General features: G+C 46.6%; 2 protein-coding genes across 2 annotated transcripts in view; both read right to left on the reverse strand.

The window, feature by feature from the left end:
• Window positions 1-232: 232 nt before the first annotated feature.
• On the reverse strand, window positions 233-6065 carry LOC130131750 (tubulin alpha chain-like). The gene is made up of 4 exons (XM_056301548.1): window positions 5952-6065; window positions 2461-2683; window positions 1688-1836; window positions 233-1317 (listed from the first exon to the last, which is right to left on the reverse strand). Exons 1-4 carry the CDS (start codon window positions 5952-5954, stop codon window positions 343-345), a joined length of 1350 nt encoding a protein of 449 aa, XP_056157523.1. The 5' UTR covers window positions 5955-6065; the 3' UTR covers window positions 233-342.
• A 15212-nt stretch (window positions 6066-21277) lies between these two features.
• Window positions 21278-24762, reverse strand: part of bin1b (bridging integrator 1b) — a 43378-nt gene continuing 39893 nt past the window's right edge. The window contains exons 12-14 of the mRNA XM_056301337.1: window positions 23090-23143; window positions 22752-22853; window positions 21278-21541 (exon numbers count right to left, since the gene is read on the reverse strand). Of these exons, the coding sequence (XP_056157312.1) occupies window positions 21440-21541; window positions 22752-22853; window positions 23090-23143 (258 nt within the window). The 3' untranslated portion in view covers window positions 21278-21439. The remainder of the gene's footprint in view (window positions 21542-22751; window positions 22854-23089; window positions 23144-24762) is intronic.

Genomic DNA, 24762 nt, shown 5'->3' on the forward strand with positions numbered 1-24762 from the left:
TAATCAACCCGTCTCCAGGCTCATAATCCATGTAGATTTAAAGACACCGCCCCGCCCTAAGTGACATGTTGCCATGCACTGGAGAAACACCATTACACAAAAATGACCTTGGTCATTATGTCACAATCTACTCAGCACACAAGATCTGGATAGTCCTGCAAGTAAATACACTACATAACTTACACTAAGTGATTCTAATCAGTTGTCAAGAGACCAAATGACACAGAAATCATCCAACTTAACGGCCTTTATTAAAACGTTGGCAACAGGGTGGCAATAACTCAATGGAATGTTAACTTAACGGAATGAACTCCAATTTTGTTTATCCACTCACTCTTGCATTTAGTACTCTTCTCCTTCATCCTCCTCTCCGACGCTGTCAGTGCCCACCTCTTCGTAATCCTTCTCCAGGGCAGCCATGTCTTCTCTGGCCTCTGAGAACTCGCCTTCCTCCATACCCTCTCCAACGTACCAGTGGACAAATGCCCTCTTGGCGTACATCAGGTCAAACTTGTGGTCCAGACGGGCCCAGGCCTCGGCGATGGCAGTGGTGTTGCTCAGCATGCACACAGCCCGCTGCACCTTGGCCAGGTCTCCCCCAGGGACCACAGTTGGAGGCTGATAGTTGATGCCCACTTTGAAGCCTGTGGGACACCAGTCCACAAACTGGATGGTGCGCTTGGTTTTTATGGTGGCGATGGCAGAGTTGACATCCTTGGGGACCACATCACCACGGTACAGCAGACAGCAAGCCATGTATTTGCCATGACGAGGGTCACATTTGACCATCTGATTGGCAGGCTCAAAGCAGGCATTTGTGATGTCTGCAACAGATAGCTGCTCATGATAGGCTTTCTCAGCTGAGATGACTGGCGCATAGGTGGCCAGAGGAAAGTGAATACGTGGGTAGGGTACCAGGTTGGTCTGGAACTCTGTCAGGTCCACATTCAGGGCTCCATCAAAGCGTAGTGAGGCAGTGATGGATGACACAATCTGGCCAATCAACCTGTTGAGGTTGGTGTAAGTAGGACGCTCAATGTCCAGGTTCCTGCGACAGATGTCATAAATGGCCTCATTGTCCACCATGAAGGCACAGTCGGAGTGCTCCAGGGTGGTGTGGGTGGTCAGGATGGAGTTGTAGGGCTCCACCACAGCTGTGGACACCTGGGGAGCTGGATAGACAGCAAACTCCAGCTTGGACTTCTTCCCGTAGTCAACAGAGAGGCGCTCCATCAGCAAAGATGTGAAGCCAGAGCCGGTTCCTCCACCAAAGGAATGGAAGATGAGGAAACCTTGGAGCCCAGTGCACTGGTCAGCCTGAGTGAAGAATTATAATTCGCACCAATTTAGGGCACAGTCCCAACCACATTTACTTTCCATACCCATTGAATTCCAGAAGCTTAAAAGTGTGAAATTGGATGTCTCAGGGCTTAATTATACACTATTCCATTTTTACTAGACTTTATTTTGCTCCAAATTATAAATTATTCTATTTTTACTAGACTGTATTTTGCTCCAAATTATAAATTATTCCATTTTTACTAGACTTTATTTAGCTCCAAATTATAAATTATTCCATTTTAACTAGACTTTATTTAGCTCCAAAATTAAGACCTGAAAATGAGCCTTTCTAAATGTGCATAGGAACGTGAGATCTACGGGAAAATGTCAAGCCATTTAGTCTTACCAGTTTACGAGTTCTGTCCAGGACCAGATCAATGATCTCCTTGCCGATGGTGTAGTGACCACGGGCATAGTTATTGGCTGCATCTTCTTTGCCAGTGATCAGCTGTTCGGGGTGAAACAGCTGGCGGTATGTGCCACTACGTACCTCATCTGCAACAATATAAGAGAAAAGTTAAGAGACGGCTCAACATTCCCTCACCTAAAGCTGCTCGTCTGTTAATGGTATGTGTTCTGTGTGGTTGTACCATCAACAGAAGATCAGGGACTTCCCTAAAAAGGCAAGGCATTTGATGCCAGAGCCAACTGCAACCACCTGTATACCTAATCAGGTCAAGGGGGCCCCAAGACACTGGGCTATCCTACTGACCCAGTTTCTCACAATAGTTCATTCTAAGGAACTTGTTTGACAAAAAAAAAAAACTTCAGAGGCAGAAATATACAATTATATTTTACCACATAAGACATCTGCTACATTTTTACTATGTAATGCTCCTGTAGAAAGCATTAAGCTATGTTGATTTGGACCATGTTAAATCACAACACGAATTAGTCGTGCACTGGGTTGCATCACTCATTTTAACACCCTACAAACTGGGATCATGTTTGATGGTTGGGCAAAGTCCCACAACTCAATTACAGATCAACCTATTGACTCCGAACAGGTTGATGACAAGAGGACCTCTCTCAGAATTTCAGCTCCAACACATGTGTGGGACACATGTGGCAGAGTATGGTACCGGTGCCATGCTCAAACTGCCGAGAAATAGACATTACCTATAACCGTTGGTTCCAAGTCCACAAAGACAGCTCTGGGAACGTGTTTTCCAGCTCCGGTCTCACTGAAGAAGGTGTTGAAAGAGTCATCTCCCCCACCAATTGTCTTGTCACTAGGCATCTGACCGTCTGGCTGGATGCCGTGCTCCAGACAGTACAGCTCCCAGCAGGCGTTGCCCATCTGGGTTCCGGCCTGGCCGACGTGCATGGAAATACACTCACGCTGTAGATTTAAGAAACAGGATTTCACAATTACTTTTTTCAGTTGTAGATGTTCAATAGCCTGTAAAGCTCATTATTAACCATGTGTTGCACTGCATATCCTGTTCTGCCTTGACATACTATTCTTACTACTACATCAGGCTTCATCCAGTTTGCAGTCAGAAACCCATTTAGTACATCTGGCACAGTTACAACTGACTGCTGCGACAGCGGATGGTTAAAAAGCCTAGCTTGTGTTTCTTGCAGAGTCACTGTTACTCAGGTTAGCACTCACTGGCCCAGATCAGGCACGAACCTATTCGTCTTACTGCAATTTTCTGCAGCATCTCCACGCCCTGGTAATTTTTTTTACAACTAGGGTTGGGCAGAGAACTGGTTCCAAGTTAAGACCGATTCCAAATGGAAAATTTTAAATTTTGATTCTGCTTATCAGTTCCCAAACAAATTTCACTTGCACTAGTTTCAGTTTCAGTACCAGGCTGTCTAGACCGCGGCGCCTATACAATTTGAATGCATGCATCTCTTCCTGTCTCATAAAATACACATTGGTGCTCTTTCTGGACTGGATGATGCTGCGCAATGTTGTTTTTTCTGGGAAGATCAAAAAGAGCTGCACACACAAGTCTGGGTGAGGTCATGCGCCACCATGGACCACAGCAAGCGCTTACTAACATTTCATCCTAGAGAGGATGCAGTACTAACATGACACAACACTTTCGCCAGTATGGTATACAAATCGAGTGCACTGTCTCAGGCCGGTCCTCCGTCCCTCACATATCTTGTCATCCTCAGTCAACCCTCAGCCAACACCTCATACCATCAGAAAAGTGAAAATTAAATAATGTTCATCTTATTCTTAACAGCAAAACAGCTATATTTGATCAAATTACTAAAAACTGACAATTTTTTTGCACAAATACTGTAATTAGGGCTGTCCTAAATAACTTTTTGGGCTGTGGTAGTAATCAATAGCAAATATTCCGAGCTTCGGTTGGAGGGGCCACATTAATCGGGAAAGACTCAGCCATTTCTTTGTTCTTGGCTTAGATGGACAGCATATCGCTGCAACACGCATCTTTTGGTTTAATTAAAGGTTATTAATTTTAAAGCATCCTTTTGCTCTAGAGCAGGGATGGGCAACATGATCCAGAAATGGCCGGTGTGGGTGCAGGTCTTTGTTCCAACCAAGCCGTTACACACCTGAGTCTACACATTAAGCAAAGGCTATTGGTTGACTGATAGAATCAGGTGTGTTGAATTGCTGTGGGCTGGGAAGAAACAGCATTTTGTATTTATTCGTGTACACGGGTACATAATGAAAGGACCATAAATTAAATCTTGAATTATAATAGCAGCAGAGTTGAGGTCTTCGGCATTTTGTCTTCCCTTTAACGGCAAAGATGAACTGAAGCGTGATGTCATTGCTGAGTGAGAGGAATGTCCGGCGCTGCAGCTGAGTTCATATTTCCACATTTTAACAGCGCAATTAAAAATACATTACAAGAACATGCTGACAATGTGTATTTTTTGCAGTTCACCTTTGATAGGAAAAAAAAAAAATTAAAATCCAAATGATATACAACCGTAATGATGACAAGTCTTCACACTTTTAAACAAGCTCTCATCCAAAAATGGAGGTAGCCAATGTGGAAAATATCACAATGGGGGAATTTCACTTGATCTATCTATCTATATATATATATATCATGTTCTTTGGCAAAAAAAAAAAATGCTATAAAAATCATACAGAGGTGCATCACATTAAACTTGGTTAATATCAAACCAAAACCAGTTTGTCAAACACAAAAATATCTCAGACCTCATTTTATGAAAAACTTTTAATGGTACGTAATAGATATTCCACTTACGCATACAATATATGTTGATTGTGCTGCAAATGTGTGTCTATTTGTATTTTGGCTATTTATATATATATATATTTTATTTTTTGTACCACTAGGGAGTTGCACTTAATTTCGTTGTACAGCTCTGCAATGACAAATAAAGGCATTCATTCATTCATCATTCAGATTTGTTTAATCAATTTAAGCAACAAAACCATCACTGTATGTAAGACAAAATTCAAATTTCATCCCAATAAAACACTACTGAAAGATGATAAATATCGCCAAGCCTCACACAAAACCCAATTCTTTTGTTAAAATAGTACCTCCATCGTTGCATTAGGGATCGGTAGTAATTCAGATGAAGTCAGCATTTAATTTATTTAGAATATAAAAGAGTAGTGGAAATCACCCTGACTAATGAATTAACAATAGGAGCCATTAAAAAACACCTTGGGCTGCAGGGCAGCTTACTGATGCATTGCAGAGCTTATCATGGCGGCCACATTCGAGACCGTCTCCGTCACCATGCCGATGATGCTGCTCTGCATCGTCGTCACCTGTGGGCTACTGCGCCGCCAGCAGGGCGAGCAAACTGCTGAGTCACGTGCAGGTTTGACTGCGGCCCCTCGGCCGGTTAGCTCTTCCCCGCCCAAATCCAGCAGCAGCAGGTCGGCGGAAACTCCCCTTTTGTGCAGAGGTGGGGAGGGGAGAGGAGAGGTGGGGAGGGGAGGGGAGAGGAGAGGTGGGGAGGGGAGAGGTGGGGAGGGGAGAGGAGGAAAAAACCCCAAATGCAAGCGAGGCATAGAGGCAACTCCCTACTCCCCCCCCCCCGCCCCGCCGCCATGGCACAACCCTGCTGCTCTGCGTAACGCACATCGGTATCAGATTGCGCCTTTCCCGGTTTGAGCGATTTTTTCAAATCTGCCTCAAGGCCCAAATCCGACCCCCCCCCCTCCCGCCGCCCCGGCACACGCCTTTACGGTTCTACTGTACCGGACGACGGGTCGTATTCACACGCAGGTCGGAGCAGTGACGTCAAGGTCGACTTGAAGAAAAGTCGTTACGTTAGAAATAAACCGTTATGTTCGACACGAAATACACGTAAAAGGCGCGACGCCGCAACGCCGCAATCTGCGTCAGAGAGCCAGCACGTCCGAGCCGCCGCCGTCGTCCGAGCCGCCGCCGCCGCCGGGTCGGTTCCGTGAACGCCTCACGCACGCAGAACCAGACAAAAGACGCGATATGGACCAGACGGCTTTCGTGTAACGAATAAAACGGTTTTTTCTCCCGGGTCGGACGACAAACGCTCTCCCGCCGGCGGATTCTCCATAGCCGCGCCCACGAGCCGAGGCGTCCGTTGGCTCCGCTTCCCTGCGCGGATTTAAAAGAGGCGGCGAGAGGGCTCAACCGTTCAATACTCACCATCTTCTCGGGTTCTTTCCTTCTCGCCGACGTCGAGGGTTCGGGGACTGAAGGTTGTAATGGAGGTGCGCGGCGGCGGCCGGGTCTTTTGTGGCGCCCGGAAGGGGGCGGGGTCCGCAGAGCGGCGTTGTTTTTATTTTTTTTTGGTTTTTCGTTGGCGGGAGCCAATAGGGACGAGAGAACGGTGCCGCGGGGAACTGAGTCTGCGCAGTGACGGGGGATCATGCCGCCCCGTGCCAAGCTTCATTCACTAGTCATGCGTAGGCTGCGGACTGTGCCGGGGGCGCCGTCGGTGTGTGTTTATTCCGAGAAACGGTCAAAACAAAGGATTAAGGCGACCTTTTCCAGAGGCGATAATCACCCATTCCTTTTCCCATCCGCACACGAAAGAAGGAATTTTCAAATGTTTAGGTTTTCACTGGTGTCCAGGTTCCTCACACACACGTCATAAACGGCCTCGTTGTCCACCATGAAGGCACAGTCAGAGCCCAGATGGCGACACTGCTGTGGCCCGGACCCGTCCCGCAGCCGACACTTTCATCCGGCTCACATACCGCATGGAATGGTGGCACTTGGGCGGGCCGCTCCTGTTTGCCAGATCTGGGTCAGAACCAAGCCATAGCAGTGCCACATATTTGCCAAAGGTGGCCCATATTCACCATTTACCACACAGGCCACTTCAGGGTCACATCCAGACCACATGTTGCCCAGAGCACCGCAGCTTTGCCAAAAAAGGCCCACATGTGATTTGGCATATTTGGGCCATATTTGCTATTATACATGTGGGCCACTTCAGGCTCACATCCATTTTGTCAGGGCCAGAAGACGGCCATCAGTGCCGCATCATTGCCTGAAGTGGCCCACATCCGGATGCTATCTGGTAGTGCTCCAGGGTGGTCAGGATGGAGTTGTAGGGCTCCACCATGTCTGTGGACACTTGAGGAGCTGGATAGATGGCAAATTCCAACTTAGGTTTCTTCCTGTAGTCGATGGAGAGCCGTTCCATCAGCAGAGCTGGTTCCTCCACCAAAGGAGTGGAAGATGAGGGAGCCTTGGAGCCCAGTGCACCGATCAGCCTGGAGTCCAGTGTACCGGTCAGCCTTGAGCCCAGTGCACCGGTCAGCCTGGAGCCCAGTGCCGGTCAGCCTGGAGGCCAGTGCACCGGCCAGCCTAAATTACTAAATGACAGGAGATGAATCAGTAATGTGAGAATATCTTAACCCTTCTATCATCCTTGGGGTCAGTTTGACCCGAGTCGGTATTTAAAGTCTCTAAATGATTGACATATTTTTGTGCTTCATATTTAATGACTTTTCCTAATTTAATGGGGACAGCTGGGTAAACATAAAATTAACATGATGGCATGTTTTCAATGTCCTGCACACATGTTGAACACATCGGTGTTCTTTGGGCTGTTTTATCTGTATAAAACGTGTGTATGTGTGTGTGTGTATGTGTGTGTGTGTGTGTGTGTGTGTGTGTGTGACCTAACAAACCCACACCTGTAGTAGTAAAATGGATACATCACATGACGTGGGGGAGGGGAAAACAATTCCTATGAGAACACTGACACTTCTCGCGCCGTGGGGGCGGGGAAATAAGGGCCCCGCGAGGACATCGATGGTTCACGCAACATAAATGGGGATCGAACATGTGAAAGTTTGCACAGCAGCCTTGCAAACCATTTCTCTTGGTGCTCTGTGTGTTCTGTATGGGTTCTCTCGGTTTTGGCACCGCTCTTCGACCCTGCGAGTGAGACAGAGGAGAACGCCGAGGAGCCCGCTGCTGCTAGCCACACAGCTAGCTAGCCACACTGCTAGCTAGCATGGCTTAAATGCGGCAAATGACTAATAAAGAGTATTCGGTTCCATTAGCCTGACCTTTTCATTCTGTCAGTGACGTCTAGAGTGGGAGAAACGGATTTTTAGCCAGGTTGTTGTAAAATTTAGGGTCCTTATTGGAAATGCTCACGACAGGGTGACGTGTCTCAGTCAGAACACAGCTTTTGAACAATTCACAGCCCAGACAGCATCCGGATGTGGGCCACTTCCGGCAGTGATGCGGCACTGGTGGTCTTCTTCTGGCCCTGACAAAATGGATGTGAGCCTGAAGTGGCCCACATGTATAATAGCAAATATGGCCCAAATATGCCAAATCACATGTGGGGCTTTTCTGGCAAAGATGCGGAGCTCTGGGCAACATGTGATCTGGATGTGACCCTGAGGTGGCCCCGTGTGGTAAATGTTGAATATGGCCCAAATATCACAAAACAAATATGGGCCACCTCTGGCAAATATGTGGCACATGTGGCATTGCTATGGCTTGGTTCTGGCCCAGATCTGGCAAACAGGAGCAGACCGCCCAAGTGCCAATGTTCCACAACGTATGTGGGCCGGATGAAAGTGTCGGGTGTCGGACGGGTCCGGGCCACAGCAGTTCCGCTATCTGGGAGTCGTGCTTTGTGCTGTCACGTTGCAAACACCAGCAGTCTCGTTCATAATTAAAACTCGTGTCGTTACCATTACAACAACACACGGGTCAGCTGATGACAAACGATGTTAAATCTGAAAACTACTCTATGCTGCCACTGCACAATCTTATTTCGTCCAGCTCTTACCAAATCTGCATCTTTTATAGTCGTTGCTCGCTCCGCTGCGATGCACGGTTGATGGATGATGTGCCGGGTACAGGACAAGGGAACAGCTTCACTGATCAGCATCGCTAAGCAACGGCGGCGTGTTGTGGTAACGGGAGAAGTTGGAGAGGCCGACGCCGCCCTCTTAAATGAATGAAAGGGATTAGAAGCACGTTGGGGGGGGGGGGGATCTGTCACACACGTCCAACACACAGATCTAAAGGAACAATGGCTGTTGTTACACAGATGGCTAACCACTGACAATAGTTAGAGCAGGTTTGGGATCTGACCCACAACTCTTCACTGCATCCGGGCATCCCAAATATGCTCAATGTTGGTTGTTGTTTTTTTAACTAAAGTTTAATAATTATCAAAGAGGCAAATTCTCTTTTGGCCTAAATGGGCTCAGGGTGGAGCTCCTCAGGATTAGGTTAAAAAGGGTTAGGTGTCCGGTGGCGTAGCGGTCTATTCCATTGCCTACCAACACGGGGATCGCCAGTTCAAATCCCTGTGTTACCTGCGGCTTGATTGGGCGTCCCTGCAGACACAATTGGCCGTGTCTGCGGGTGGGAAGCCGGATGTGGGTATGTGTCCTGGTCGCCGCACTAGCGCCCCCTCTGGTCGGTCCGGGCGCCTGTGCGGGGGAATGGGGGGAATAGTGTGATCCTCCCACGCGCTACGCCCCCCCGGTGAAACTCCTCACTGTCAGGTGAAAACAAGTGGCTGGCGACTCCACATGTATGGGAGGAGGCATGTGGTAGTCTGCAGCCCTCCCCGGATCACCAGAGGGGGTGGAGCAGAGAGCGGGATGGCTCGGAAGAGTGGGGTAATTGGCCAGATACAATTGGGGAGGAAAAGGGGGGGGGGTCATCTCTGAATAGTAGTAGATACAGTACTAGTCATGTGTGCTGCAAAAGCACCACTGAGCAAAGCACTTGTCCCATGTTTGAGAACTCACTGTAAGTTGTCCTAGATGAGAGTGTCATGATACCCTTCCCTAACCCCAGGAAGTTGAATCAGTTCCTCTGGACACAGCGTCTCATCATCATCTATAAGTGACCTCTTCAGTCTCAGCTGACTGCAGGTGTCCCCACCCTTATGAACAACACAGTGGCATAACGACCCAAACCAACGATCGGTTTCATAGCAAATATGGGTGTGACCATTAACTAGAGTTTCAATGGCCATGTGTCCTATTCACAGAGGGTTTGGGAATGGTGGTAATCACAGCATTGTAAGATGGTGACAGATGTACTCGCAGCAAACCTACACGGCCAATAAACATGATTCTGAATGTGTTTTCCAGCACCAGTCTCACTAAAAAAGGTGTTGAAGGAGCCATCTCCCCCGCCGACGGTCTTGTCCCTTGGCGTCTGACCGTCTCCAGACGGTACAGCTCCCAGCATGCATTGCCCATCTGGACGCCGGCTTGTCCGAGACTCCATCCATCCATCCATTATCCAAACCGCTTATCCTGCTCTCACGGTCATGGGGATGCTGGAGCCTATCCCAGCAGTCATTGGGCGGCAGGCGGGGAGACACCCTGGACAGGCCGCCAGGCCATCACAGGGCCTACTCATTCACTCCTAGGGACAATTTAGTACGACCGATTAACCTGACCTACATGTCTTTGGACTGGGGTGGCACGGTGACAGCGGTCGCCTCAGAGCAAGAAGGTCCTGGGTTCGAGCCCCGGGGTAGTTTAACCTTGGGGGTCATCCCGGGTCGTCCTCTGTGTGGAGTTGCATGTTCTCCCCGTGTACACGGACACGGGGAGAAGGTTTCCTCCCACAGTCCAAAGACACGTAGGTCAGGTTGGCCGAGATAGAAAGTATACATTCACGCAGCGGAGACAGACGGATCAGTTTCTGTACCGTTCTTTTCCCTTAAATGAGCTTTTTATACGTGCAAACAGTTAACTACATCTTTGTGAATATGTGTACGGAGTGGTGGATGTGTGGAATGGCGTCTTTCGTAGGGTTTGGACCGCAAACGCCACAGTCAGCATGCACACTGACAGGTTACTCTCCAGGAGGAAACAGAAAGCATGTGCTAACAAGGCATGAAAACACAGACTCTTACCATGATGATGAATCCCTCCTTCCCATGGTGAGGGTCTGTAGGGGGGAAATGTGCTATAGGCCTGTCTCTTGACAACCCCCACCCCACCCCCCCACCCCAAACACTGTGGTAACAAAGTTTGTTGTTGGAAACCAACGGTTGTTAGCTTATCTGGAAAACACAGGAGACTCTTTCTGGTGAGCTGAGAAGCTTGTAATTCAACCCTGCAGCACTTTGTGCAAACATTCTCAGCCGCTGCATCAGTAACCTATCGACCGCAGCCATGATAATATGTAACTTTGTTAGATATTAATGCAACCGCTTTGGCTTTTCTAGGGCACAGAAGCGGTGTCCCGGCAACTTGCGCTAAACTCACTAAAGCACATAGTATGGCACATTTAAGTGTTGGTGAAGCACATTGAGTCCCTGTGATTTACCTTTCGACTGCATGGAGGCACCACTTTGCTTGTGGTTGACTTCTACCATCAGTCATTGTCAGAACTGTGCAAATATTCCAGCAGTCACTGCTCCCACACACAAAGGAAGCACTGATTCTGAATCCATAGAGCTACATAAAACGTTTTATTTATGGATTATTGAATAACCTGCGTGCCACAGTAAAGGGATTCATTGTAAAGAGCAAGAAATGACCTGGTTTAGGTAGTTTTGGAGATATCCGTCGATGAAGCTCAGGGTTTAACCCCCACCCCACCCCACCCCTCACCCCAAATTCCCCAAATTAACATATATTCGAATTAAAATGTATTGGAAAGAACTCCCTTCATGATTTTGATAACTTTTAGATCTCTTCCCGCTCCACAAAGGCCTGCAGCTTTAATTCACCCGTAATAACAGAAGCCAGCTATGTGTCGGAGCCGGGCTGGGCGGCTCTGCTTTATTTCCACATGAATGGACTTCCTGTGGCTGCAGGACACAACACCGTGCGTCTGGTAGCCAGTATAGCTGGCAGTATACTCACTACAGCTACTCGGTTTATCTAGCAAGATAAAACACGTAGACTCTGCCTAATGTCGTGCTCTTATAAAACTAAGGGCCAACACAGTTTATAAGCCAAGCACTTTGCATGTTCCCCAAAAGGTTTTCTCCATGTTTTCCCCTTTTTTTTACCATTGTCTCGAATTTTTCCAGTTTTCTCCATTGTTACTATATACAATACAGTATTAAACATAATATTGTTGAAATTTAGCGATACTTGGGATCCAGTGGTAATTGTTCAAATAGACTGAAGCGAGCTGCTGATATTAAAATAAATAATAATAAATAAATAATCTACTACTACTTTCGGCTGCTCCCGTTAGGGGGCGCCACAGCGGATCATCCGTTTCCATTTCTTCCTGTCTTCTGCATCTTCCTCTGTCACACCAGCCACCTGCATGTCCTCCCTCACCACATCCATAAACCTCCTCTTTGGCCTTCCTCTTCTCCTCTTCCCTGGCAGCTCCATATTCAGCATCCTTCTCCCAGTATACCCAGCATCTCTCCTCCACACATGTCCAAACCATCTCCATCTTGCCTCTCTTGCTTTGTCTCCAACCCGTCCAACCTGAGCGGTCCCTCTAATATACTCCTTCCTAATCCTGCCCTTCTTCATCACTCCCAGTGAAAATCTTAGCATCTTCAACTCTGCCACCTCCAGCCCCACCTCCTGTCTTTTCATCAGCGCCACTGTCTCCAAACCATATAACATAGCTGGTCTCACAACCATCTTGTAAACCTTCCCTTTAACTCTTGCTGGTACCCTTCCGTCGCAAATCACTCCTGACACTCTTCTCCACCCACTCCACCCTGCCTGCACTCTCTTTTCACCTCTCTACTGCACTCCCCATTACTTTGGACAGTTGACCCCAAGTATTTAAACTCAAATCCCTTTGTCACCTCCACTCCTTGCATCCTGACCATTCCACTGTCCTCTCTCTCATTCACACATAGGTATTCCGTCTTGCTCCTACTGACTTTCATTCCTCTTCTCTCCAGTGCATACCTCCACCTCTCCAGGCTCTCCTCAACCTGCACCATACTCTCACTACAGATCACAATGTCATCCGCGAACATCATCGTCCATGGAGACTCCTGCCTGATCTTGTCCGTCAACCTGTCCATCACCATTGCAAACAAGAAAGGGCTCAGAGCCGATCCTTGATGTAATCCCACCTCCACCTTGAACCCATCTGTCATTCCAACCACACACCTCACCACTGTCACACTTCCCTCATACATATCATGCACCACTCCTACATACTTCTCTGCTACTCCTGACTTCCTCATACAATACCACACCTCCTCTCTCGGCACTCTGTCATAAGCTTTCTCTAAATCCACAAAGACACAATGTAGCTCCTTCTGGCCTTCTCTATACTTCTCCATCAACATTCTCAAAGCAAACATCACATCTGTGCTGCTCTTTCCTGGCATGAAACCATACTGCTGCTCGCTGATCATCACCTCTCCTCTTAACCTAGCTTCTATTACTCTTTCCCAAATCTTCATGCTGTGGCTGATCAACTTTATACCTCTGTAGTTGTTACAGTTCTGCACATCGCCCTTGTTCTTGAAAATCGGTACCAGTATGCTTCTTCTCCACTCCTCAGGCATCCTCTCACTTTCCAAGATTGTGTTAAACAATCTAGTTAAAAACTCCACTGAGATCTCTCCTAAACACCTCCATGCCTCCACAGGTATGTCATCGGGACCAATTGCCTTTCCACTCTTCATCCTCTTCATAGCTGCCCTCACTTCCTCCTTGTTAATCCGCTGAACTTCCTGATTCACTATCCCTACATCATCCAACCGTCTCTCTCATTTTCTTCATTCATCAGCCCCTCAAAGTACTCCTTCCACCTTCTCAGCACACTCTCCTCAATTGTCAGCACATTTCCATCTCCATCCTTCATCACCTAACTTGCTGCACATCCTTCCCAGCTCGCTCCCTCTGTCCAGCCAATCGGTACAAGTTCTTTTTTCCTTCCTTAGTGTCTAACCTGTCATACAACTCACCATATGCCTTTTCCTTTGCCTTTGCCACCTCTCTCTTCACTTTACGCTGCATCTCCTTGTACTCCTGTCTACTTTCTTCATCTCTCTTACTATCCCACTTCTTCTTTGCTAACCTTTTCCTATGTATAATTTGCTGTACTTCCTCATTCCACCACCAAGTCTCCTTGTCTTCCTTCCTCTGTCCTGATGACACACCAAGTACCTTCCTACCTGTCTCCCTCACTATTTCTGCAGTGGTTGCCCAGCCATCCGGCAACTCTTCACTACCACCCAGTGCCTGTCTTAACTCCTGCCTGAACTCCACACAACAGTCTTCCTTCTTCAACTTCCACCATTTGATCTTCGGCTGTGTCTTCACTCGCTTCCTCTTCTTGGTCTCCCAAGTCATCCTACAGACCACCATCCGATGCTGCCTAGCTACGTTCTCCCCTGTCACCACCTTGCAGTCTCCAATCCCTTTTAGATGGCGCCTTCTACATAAGATATAGTCCACCTGTGTGCACTTTCCTCCACTCTTGTACGTCGCCCTGTGTTCCTCCCTCTTCTTGAAATATGTATTCACCACAGCCATTTCCATCCTTTTGGCAAATTCGACCACCATCTGTCCTTCCATATTTCTCTCTTTGACTCCATACCTTCCCATCACCTCCTCATCACCTCTGTTCCCTTCACCAACATGTCCACTGAAGTCCGCTCCAATCACCACTCTCTCCTCCTTGGGTACCCTCTCCACCACGTCGTCCAACTCACTCCAGAATTCTTCTTTTTCATCCATCTCACACCCAACTTGCGGGGCATATGCACTGATAACGTTCAGCAATAAACCTTCAATTTCCAGCTTCATACTCATCACTCTATCTGACACTCTCTTCACCTCCAGCACGCTCTTGACATACTCTTCCTTCAGAATTACCCCTACCCCATTACTCCTCCCATTCACACCATGGTAGAAGAGTTTGAACCCACCTCCGACACTCCTGGCCTTACTCCCCTTCCACCTGGTCTCTTGCACACACAGTATGCCTACCTTTCTTCTTTCGATCATGTCAGCCAGCTCTCTCCCTTTACCAGTCATAGTGCCAACATTCAAAGTTCCGACTCTCACCTCCACATGCCTACCCTTCCTCCTCTCTAGCTGCCTCTGGACATGCTTTCCCCCTCTCCTTCTCCTTCGCCCAACAGTAGCATAGTTTCCACCAACACCCTGCTGGTTAACAGTACCGGTGGTGGTCGTTGGTAACCCGGGCCTCGACCGATTCGGTATGTAAGTCTTATTTATGATCCGCATATTTGATTTGGCAAAGATTTTACGCCGGATGCCCTTCCTGACGCAACCCTCCCCATTTGTCCGGGCTTGGGACCGGCACTAAGGATGCACTGGCTTGTGCATCCTCAGTGGCTGGGTTAATAATAAATAAATAATAATAAATGATATTAAAATCAAGGTCATAACCCAGCCACTGAGGATGCACAAGCCAGTGCATTCTTAGTGCCGGTCCCAAGCCCGGACAAATGGGGAGGGTTGCGTCAGGAAGGGCATCCGGCGTAAAATCTTTGCCAAATCAAATATGCGGATCATAAATAAGATTTCCATACCGGATCGGTCGAGGCCCGGGTTACCAACAACCGCCACGGTACTGTTAACCAGCAGGGTGCCGGTGGAAATTATGCTACTGCTGGGCGAAGGAGAAGGAGAGGGGGAAGGCATGTCCAGAGGCAGCTAGAGAGGAGGAAGGGTAGGCGTGTGGAGGTGAGAGTCAGAACTTTGAATGTTGGCACTATGACTAGAGAAGGGAGAGAGCTGGCTGATATGACGGAAAGAAGAAAGGTAGGCATACTGTGTGTGCAAGACCAGGTGGAAGGGGAGTAAGGCCAGGAGCATCGGAGGTGGGTTCAAACTCTTCTACCATGGTGCGAATGGGAGGAGAAATGGGGTAGGGGTAATTCTGAAGGAAGAGTATGTCAAGAGCGTGCTGGAGGTGAAGAGAGTGTCAGACAAAGTGATGAGTATGAAGCTGGAAATCGAAGGTGTATTGCTGAACGTTATCAGCGCATATGCCCCGCAAGTTGGGTGTGAGATGGACGAAAAAGAAGAATTCTGGAGTGAGTAGGACGACGTGGTGGAGAGGGTACTCAATGAGGAGAGAGTGGTGATTGGAGCGGACTTCAATGGACATGTTGGTGAAGGGAACAGAGGTGATGAGGAGGGGATGGGAAGGTATGGAGTCAAGAAGAGAAATGTGGAAGGAGAGATGGTGGTCGAATTTGCGAAAAGGATGGAAATGGCTGTGGTGAATACATATTTCAAGAAGAGGGAGGAACACAGGGTGACGTACAAGAGTGGAGGAAGGTGCACACAGGTGGACTATATCTTATGTAGAAGGTGCGATCTGAAAGGGATTGGAGACTGCAAGGTGGTGACAGGGGAGAACGTAGCTAGGCAGCATCGGATGGTGGTCTGTAGGATGACCTTGGAGACCAAGAAGAGGAAGCGAGTGAAGACACAGCCGAAGATCAAATGGTGGAAGTTGAAGAAGGAAGACTGTTGTGTGGAGTTCAGGGAGGAGTTAAGACAGGCACTGGGTGGTAGTGAAGAGTTGCCAGATGGCTGGACAACCACTGCAGAAATAGTGAGGGAGACAGCTAGGAAGGTACTTGGTGTGTCATCAGGACAGAGGAAGGAAGACAAGGAGACTTGGTGGTGGAATGAGGAAGTACAGCAAAGCATACAGAGGAAAAGGTTGGCAAAGAAGAAGTGGGATAGTCAGAGAGATGAAGAAAGTAGGGAGGAGTACAAGGAGATGCAGCGTAAAGCAAAGAGAGAGGTGGCAAAGGCAAAGGAAAAGGCGTATGGTGAGTTGTATGACAGGTTAGACACTAAGGAAGGAGAAAAGGACTTGTACCAATTGGCTAGACAGAGGGACCAAGCTGCAAAGGATGTGCAGCAAGTTAGGGCGATCAAGGATAGAGATGGAAATGTGCTGCCAAGCGAGGAGAGTGTGCTAAGAAAGTGGAAGGAGTACTTTGAGGGGCTGATGAATGAAGAAAATGAGAGAGAGAAGGTTGGATGATGTAGGGATAGTGAATCAGGAAGTGCAGTGGATTAACAAGGAGGAAGTGAGGGCAGCTATGAAGAGGATGAAGAGTGGAAAGGCAGTTGGTCCTGATGATATACCTGTGGAGGCATGGAGATGTTTAGGAGAGATGGCAGTGGAGTTTTTAACTAGATTGTTTAACACAATCTTGGAAAGCAAGAGGATGCCTGAGGAGTGGAGAAGAAGCATACTGGTACCGATTTTCAAGAACAAGGGTGATGTGCAGAACTGTAGTAACTACAGAGGTATAAAGTTGATCAGCCACAGCATGAAGATATGGGAAAGAGTAATAGAAGCTAGGTTAAGAGGAGAGGTGACGATCATGCCACGAAAGAGCACCACAGATGTGATGTTTGCTTTGAGAATGTTGATGGAGAAGTATAGAGAAGGCCAGCAGGAGTTACATTGTGTCTTTGTAGATTTAGAGAAAGCTTATGACAGGGTGTCAAGAGAGGAGGTGTGGTATTATATGAGGAAGTCAGGAGTGGCAGAGAAGTATGTAGGAGTGGTGCAGGATATGTGTGAGGGAAGTGTGACAATGGTGAGGTGTGTGGTTGGAATGACAGATGGGTTCAAGGTGCAGGTGGGATTACATCAAGGATCGGCTCTGAGCCCTTTCTTGTTTGCAATGGTGATGGACAGGTTGACGGACAAGATCAGGCAGAAGTCTCCATGGACGATGATGTTCGCAGATGACATTGTGATCTGTAGCGAGAGTACGGTGCAGGTTGAGGAGAGCCTGGAGAGGTGGAGGTATGCACTGGAGAGAAGAGGAATGAAAATCAGTAGGAGCAAGACGGAATACCTGTGTGTGAATGAGAGAGAGGACAGTGGAATGGTCAGGATGCAAGGAGTGGAGGTGATGAAGGCATATGAGTTTAAATACTTGGGGTCAACTGTCCAAAGTAACGGGGAGTGCAGTAGAGAGGTGAAAAAGAGAGTGGGTGGAGTGGGTGGAGAAGAGTGTCAGGAGTGATGTGTGACAGAAGGGTACCAGCAAGAGTTAAAGGGAAGGTTTACATGATGGTAGTGAGACCAGCTATGTTGTATGGTTTGGAGACAGTGGCACTGATGAAAAGACAGGAGGTGGAGCTGGAGGTGGCAGAGTTGAAGATGCTAAGATTTTCACTGGGAGTAACGAAGAAGGACAAGATTAGGAACGAGTATATTAGAGGGACTGCTCAGGTTGGACGGGTTGGAGACAAACCAAGAGAGGCAAGATTTAGATGGCTTGGACATGTGTGGAGGAGAGATGCTGGTTATATTGGGAGAAGGATGCTGAATATGGAGCTGCCAGGGAAGAGGAGAAGAGGAAGGCCAAAGAGGAGGTTTATGGATGTGGTGAGGGAGGACATGCAGGTGGCTGGTGTGACAGAGGAAGACGCAGAAGACAGGAAGAAATGGAAACGGATGATCCACTGTGGCGCCCCCTAACGGGGGCAGCCGAAAGTAGTAGTAGATTAAAATAAAGGTCATTATACTATTGAGGATATTGTGTCACCAATGAGTGACACAAATAAGTTGATTCAGTTGAATTATAAGCATGAATGGACACAGGACCAGGCGTTAGCTAGCTAGTAGCAACTGGACTGAAGTGAGCACCTGATGTTAAAATAAAGTCATTAGATCGTTATACTATTGAGGATACTGTGTCAGTAATGAGCTAGCTAGTAGCAGCTGGACTGAAGTGAGCATAAAGCAGTTGTGTGCTCATGTTGTGGGTGTGTCATAACACACCCACAACATGTACACACAACCTTTGGAATACCATGTAGGCTGCCTTGACGGGGCTGCTAGCAAAGAATGTGCTTAGCAAGTAATCTGCAGGCCCCACAGTGGATGTTGTACTGAGGTGTGCACAAGGTCATGCAGGCCACAGGAAGATGGCTGCAGGATGTGCAGTGAATGAGGATTCATCTGGAAATGACAAGATGTATTTAGAAGATATGCACAGGGCATGCATGTTACTCATTTCCTATGAGAACATTTGGCGAGAAAACACCCCCAAATTCAAAGGCATCACAAGGAAACACCAACTCACTTTCCTTGAAATTCATAAGTCAGTTATAAGTTACCTCAAGTCTTATCCATTTCTCATCTCGGTTGAGCGGTATTATGTCCACTTCTCTTTTTAAGTCCATCCATCCATCCTCATCCATTATCCATGCCAAGAATTCGGGTCATGGGATGCTGGAGCCTATCCCAGCAGTCATTTGGTGGCAGGTGGGGAGACACCCTGGACAGGCTGCCAGACCATCACAGGGCCGACACATTCACACCTAGGGACAATTTGGTAAGACCAATTCACCTGACCTACATGCCTTTGGACTGTTTGTTTGGACTGGGTTTCCTCCGGGTGCTCTGGTCCTCTCATTTCAGTCGGCTTGAAACTTTTTACAGCTGTCAGCTCTTCCAACTCACACTAACACAAACCGTCAGCAAATCGCTCCGGGGAACGCAGGCGAGCCTGAAGTGTCTGAAGTGGAAGCAGCACACCGAGACAGCGCTTTGTAACTCTCGACTAAAGTGTAGTGGTCTCTTGCTAACCAATATCTGTTCACAGAGTTTAGTGGTGAGTAAACTGGAGCAAGGCGGGATATAAACAGAGGTACTTCTGGTTTTGTCTGGAGGAAAACGCAATTGTAACAAATCATTTATGATGTATACAGACAATCTGAAGTCCCACACAAAAAAGTTAATGCAAAAAATGTTGATTTCGAAATCATGAACAACGAATACACGTTTCAAGTCTTTATTTCACCTCTAGTCTCTTTTTGACCCTTACCATTATACTCAGTTTAAACCACAGGCACCTTGATCAGTATGTAAGGTGAGATGAGACTTTTTATGGTCAAAAAAGGACGAAATCCCAAGTTTTGTTAAATTCATCTTTAATCATAGATTTAATCCAACATGTGTACCGTGACATCGTACATATACCACACGTGATGCTGAAGTTTCCAACATTTCAGTAATTTCCCAGAGCTCATTCGACCATTGAGTGGTAGTCATGTTCACATGGAAATAAATGAGAAAAAAACAACCAAATAAGTGGACAATTCCACTTCTTTTCAGTAAATAATACATTTTTTTGATTCTTTCAAACAATTTTCATAAAACAAGTGACATCTTGAAATGCTGTAAGAGGCATCACGTCTATCTTCCCCTTTCTGCCACGTGACAAATTATATGCAAGTCGCTTTGCATTAGCAAGTGAAATTAAGTCAGACCATAGGCAGATTTTTTCACTGGTTTTAAGCAAAATAAAATAAATCTCAATACAAGACGCCATGTGATGGACACTTTCTGCAGCGTGGCCATCTCCTTACGTAACCAAGGCTTCATAAGCCTGTTTTAGACCTCTGCAAAAGACTGAAAACCAGGTTATCAGGAGATAGATACGGGTGTGTCATCACTAGTGTTAGCACTAGTGGCTAACGCTAGTGCTAACACTAGTGTTAAACCTCAGATTTGGGCCCAAAAACCCATTTTTCTGTAGGAAAACCCCCAAAGAAATGTGTCTTGACCTGAGTGTTTGAGTGTTGCAGAAGCGGCCTGCAGGTCGGGAAGCCACGCCACTGAAGAGACCGGCAGAACATTGGATGGGGAAGTCGTCACAAGTACAAAGACCCAAATCTCAATACAAATTAAAACAGGTTGACATACAGGAAAAGGACACACAATTCCTTTGCCGGTGTACAAAGAGCATCTGCGTAACAGTCGTACTTCAGATAGACAGGGAGAAAAAAATTCAGCGGCACAAAAACTCCTACTTTGACAACTTAAACGCTAACCATCTAGATATACCTTGTAAAGCAGTAGAATTGCAGTAGAATTTGCAGTAGAATTTTGCAGTAGAATAGAGCTACATGTAAATGAAAAAAAGAAAACTCATCTAATTCAAGCCACACCTCAAGTCCCGAATTCAAAATGGAAGTAAGTGTGATGAGAAAACGCCCCCCCCCACGACATTTTCAGCCTTTTCTGTTGTTTCCAAGGCTGTCCCCTGAGACCAGCGTGGTTCCACACCGTAGTAACAACGGTGAGATGTGACAGTACCCACGCTGTCTAGACCCGGCGTGACGGTTCTGGCTGTGGTACACAAAGTAAATAACTATACAAGCGACAGCTTCATGCATGGAACAATGGAACGCCGTTTAACCCCCCGTATGACCCCCGGCACCGTGCACCATTTGTACAGCTGCGTCCACAAGTGAATCAATCATTAATAAAACACAATTATTTGGTTTGCAGTGACCAGTCAAGCGAAAACATAAATAATTCAGATGAACAGGTGTGAAAACAGACTCTGACGTCTCAAACACCTTCCATCAATTTCCTTCCATCACATGAGAAAACGCACCGCATGTCTAGTTAGTATGTTCAGTTGGGTTTCTTTGGTTGTGTGTGTGTGTGAGAATGTGTGTGGGTGTGTGTGTGTGTGTGTGTGTGTGTGTGTGTGTGTGTGTGTGTGTGTGTGTGTGTGAGGTCATGCATACTTGCATAGGGTCATAGGAACATTGACAGGATCTACTTAGCTGGCACGGTGTTCTTGCCCGACTCCACAGGGCAAGAACACCATAAACCACACATACAAAACGAATCAATGACGACGGCCTTCATGTTTCCAGGGTTTCGAGCGGAGAGAGGAAGTACGCATTTTCTTTAACGCTGCATTCAGCTCAAACCTTCTGGGTAAAGTTCTCGGGGAAGACGCCTTTCACTGAGATGTTTCTGTTCTGCAGCCAGGTTGACTCCTTTATTCCCATGAGCCAGCCATCGTCCTGCAAGGAGACGACAAGAGACCTTTCAGATAAAGGTGACGAGACAGACAGAGTGGATTACTTTCTTTTTTTTTTTGGATCCCGCCCCCCCCTCCTTTTCTCCCCAATTGTACCCGGCCAATTACCCCACTCTTCCAATCTGTCCCGGTCGCTGCTCCACCCCCTCTGCCGATCCGGGGAGGGCTGCAGACTACCACATGCCTCCTCTGATACATGTGGAGTCACCAGCAGCTTCTTTTCACCTGACAGTGAGGAATTTCACCAGGGGGACGTAGCGCGCGAGAGGATCACGCTATTCCCCCCAGTTCCCCCTCCCCCCTGAACAGGCGCCCCAATCAACCAGAGGAGACGCTAGTGCAGCGACCAGGACACATACCCACATCCAGCTTCCCACCTGCAGACCAGCCAATTGTGTCTGTAGGGACGCCCAACCAAGCCAGAGATGACACAGGGATTCGAACCAGCGATCCCCGTGTTGGTAGGCAACAGAATAGACCGCCACGCCACCCGGACACCCTGACAGAGTGGATTACTATGGTAATACTGCAGTAATACTTCTCTTTATGCCAGTTGCTCTGAGAACAGCTGGATAGTATCTGAGAGCTGCAGGGTGACGTGAGGCCTGTCAGAAACATCAGGCCTTTTAACCTTCGACCCTAAAGTCAATGACTCTTACATGTAGCACAGGTCATCGAGTGTACCGTGACACCGGTACGTCACAAAATTCACACCAAAGAGGTGAGAGAAATAAGTTTATAGGGATCCATCTCAACGTGCTACACAGTCCAACAGCTAATGAAGAATGACATGGAATAAACTGCCGAACTCACAAACATCTCAGATGACCTCCTCTGGAAGAGCACTTATCTGCACCAGGCTCAATACTGCTTTATCTGACAGTAATATTCATGAATGGCTTAACTAATATTATTTTAGACAGCTCGTTCTGCATTTTGTCTGAATAAACTGATGAATGTTTCGTGAGAATTAAAAGTAACGCAGGATTTGTGGTGATAGTAAGTCAGAATGAACCGCCGTGGAGTTAAAAAAGGACATTTCTACCTTTTTGCTCTTGACTCTTTATGTTTTTGTCCAAAGGCCACAGGAATATTTTGTTACTATGATTGTCAATGCACTGCGATTCATTGTAAAACTACAGTGTGTATGTATATATAAATGTACTGCAAATGAACTGTAAATGCAAGCCAACCTGTTCATCGGGGTTGTCGAAGGCCAAAACAAGCACCATGTCTCCAGACTTCAGCTCCAGTTCATCCCCATCGGTGGCGACATAGTCGTGCATTGCTTTTACCTTGATGGGGTACAAGCAGAGAAAAGACACCTCTATCACACGGAGACACAAATAAAACATGGCGCGGATTGTGTTGAAGCTAAAGTTAAGTGTGAACTGTATCGATACTGAACAGATAGTAGGACAATCATCCAAGCAACAACATCCTTTAGCAGAACATTATAGGGAAAATAAACGCTTACGATGTGTCAGGATACGTTAGCAGGGGATAATGGAGGGAAAGAGAAAGTTCCTACCTTGTAGATGAATCCTGGGGGCAGTTCTCCTTCAGAGCTATTGGTCACCGCTTTCTGAATAAGGGAAACAGGAAGAACAAAAAATACCGGAATCACGGTCAACCATAAGATTCCATTATGGACTGCCAAAGTGCCCTTATGCAAGACACTTCACCACCACAGGGTTGCCTTTGATAAGAGAGTCGGCTGAAATGGTTGAAAGGTAAACGGCGTGATTGTACTTGTCACGTCTTTATTTATATAAGGGATGACCTGAGGTGCCACTTGTCCTCTAGAGGACGCTCTTCAGGATTGGAGATTGAAAACCTCGTCAGCCTGCAAACAACTGAACAGCTACCACTGCAACATTTGGGCTCCTTTTAGGACCAAGGTGAAGTAAGAGTAGTGAAGCTAGAGTAAAGTGAAGTGAAGTTAGAGTAAAGTGAAGCTAGAGTAAGTGAAGTAAAATTAAAGTGTAGCTAGAGTAAAGTGAAGCGAAGTTAGAGTAATATGAAGTTAGAGCAAGAGTAAAGTGAAGCTAGAGTAAAGTGAAGTGAAGTTAGAGTTAAAGTGAAGTTAGAGTAAAGTGAAGCTAGAGTAAAGTGAAGTTAGAGTAACAGTAAAGTGAAGCTAGAGTAAAGTGAAGTGAAGTGAGAGTAAAGTGAAGTTAGAGTGAAGTGAAGTAAGAGTAAAGTGAAGCTAGAGTAAAGTGAAGTTAGAGTAACAGTAAAGTGAAGCTAGAGTAAAGTGAAGTTAGAGTGAAGTAAGAGTAAAGTGAAGTTAGAGTGAAGTGAAGTAAGAGTAAAGTGAAGCTAGAGTAAAGTGAAGTTAGAGTAAGAGTAAAGTGAAGCTAGAGTAAAGTGAAGTGAAGTAAGAGTAAAGTGAAGCTAGAGTGAAGTGAAGTAAGAGTAAAGTGAAGTTAGAGTGAAGTGAAGTAAGAGTAAAGTGAAGCTAGAGTGAAGTGAAGTAAGAGTAAAGTGAAGCTAGAGTGAAGTGAAGTTAGAGTAAGAGTAAAGTGAAGCTAGAGTAAAGTGAAGTGAAGTAAGAGTAAAGTGAAGCTAGAGTGAAGTGAAATAAGAGTAAAGTGAAGTTAGAGTGAAGTGAAGTAAGAGTAAAGTGAAGTTAAAGTGAAGTTAGAGTGAAGTGAAGTAAGAGAAAGTGAAGCAAGAGTAAAGTGAGGTTAGAGTGAAGTGAAGTTAGAGTAAAGTGAAGTTAAAGTGAAGTTAGAGTGAAGTGAAGTAAGAGAAAGTGAAGCAAGAGTAAAGTGTGGTTAGAGTGAAGTGAAGTTAGAGTAAAGTGAAGTTAAAGTGAAGTTAGAGTGAAGTGAAGTAAGAGTAAAGTGAAGTTAAAGTGAAGTTAGAGTGAAGTGAAGTTAGAGTAAAGTGAAGTTAAAGTGAAGTTAGAGTGAAGTGAAGTAAGAGAAAGTGAAGCAAGAGTAAAGTGAGGTTAGAGTGAAGTGAAGTTAGAGTAAAGTGAAGTTAAAGTGAAGTTAGAGTGAAGTGAAGTAAGAGAAAGTGAAGCAAGAGTAAAGTGAGGTTAGAGTAAAGTGAAGTTAGAGTGAAGTGAAGTAAGAGAAAGTGAAGCAAGAGTAAAGTGAGGTTAGAGTAAAGTGAAGTTAGAGTGAAGTGAAGTAAGAGTAAAGTGAAGCTAGAGTGAAGTAAGAGTAAAGTGAAGTTAGAGTGAAGTAAAAGTAA

This window comes from Lampris incognitus, chromosome 21 (assembly GCF_029633865.1).
Source record: "Lampris incognitus isolate fLamInc1 chromosome 21, fLamInc1.hap2, whole genome shotgun sequence".
Lineage (NCBI taxonomy): Eukaryota > Metazoa > Chordata > Actinopteri > Lampriformes > Lampridae > Lampris > Lampris incognitus.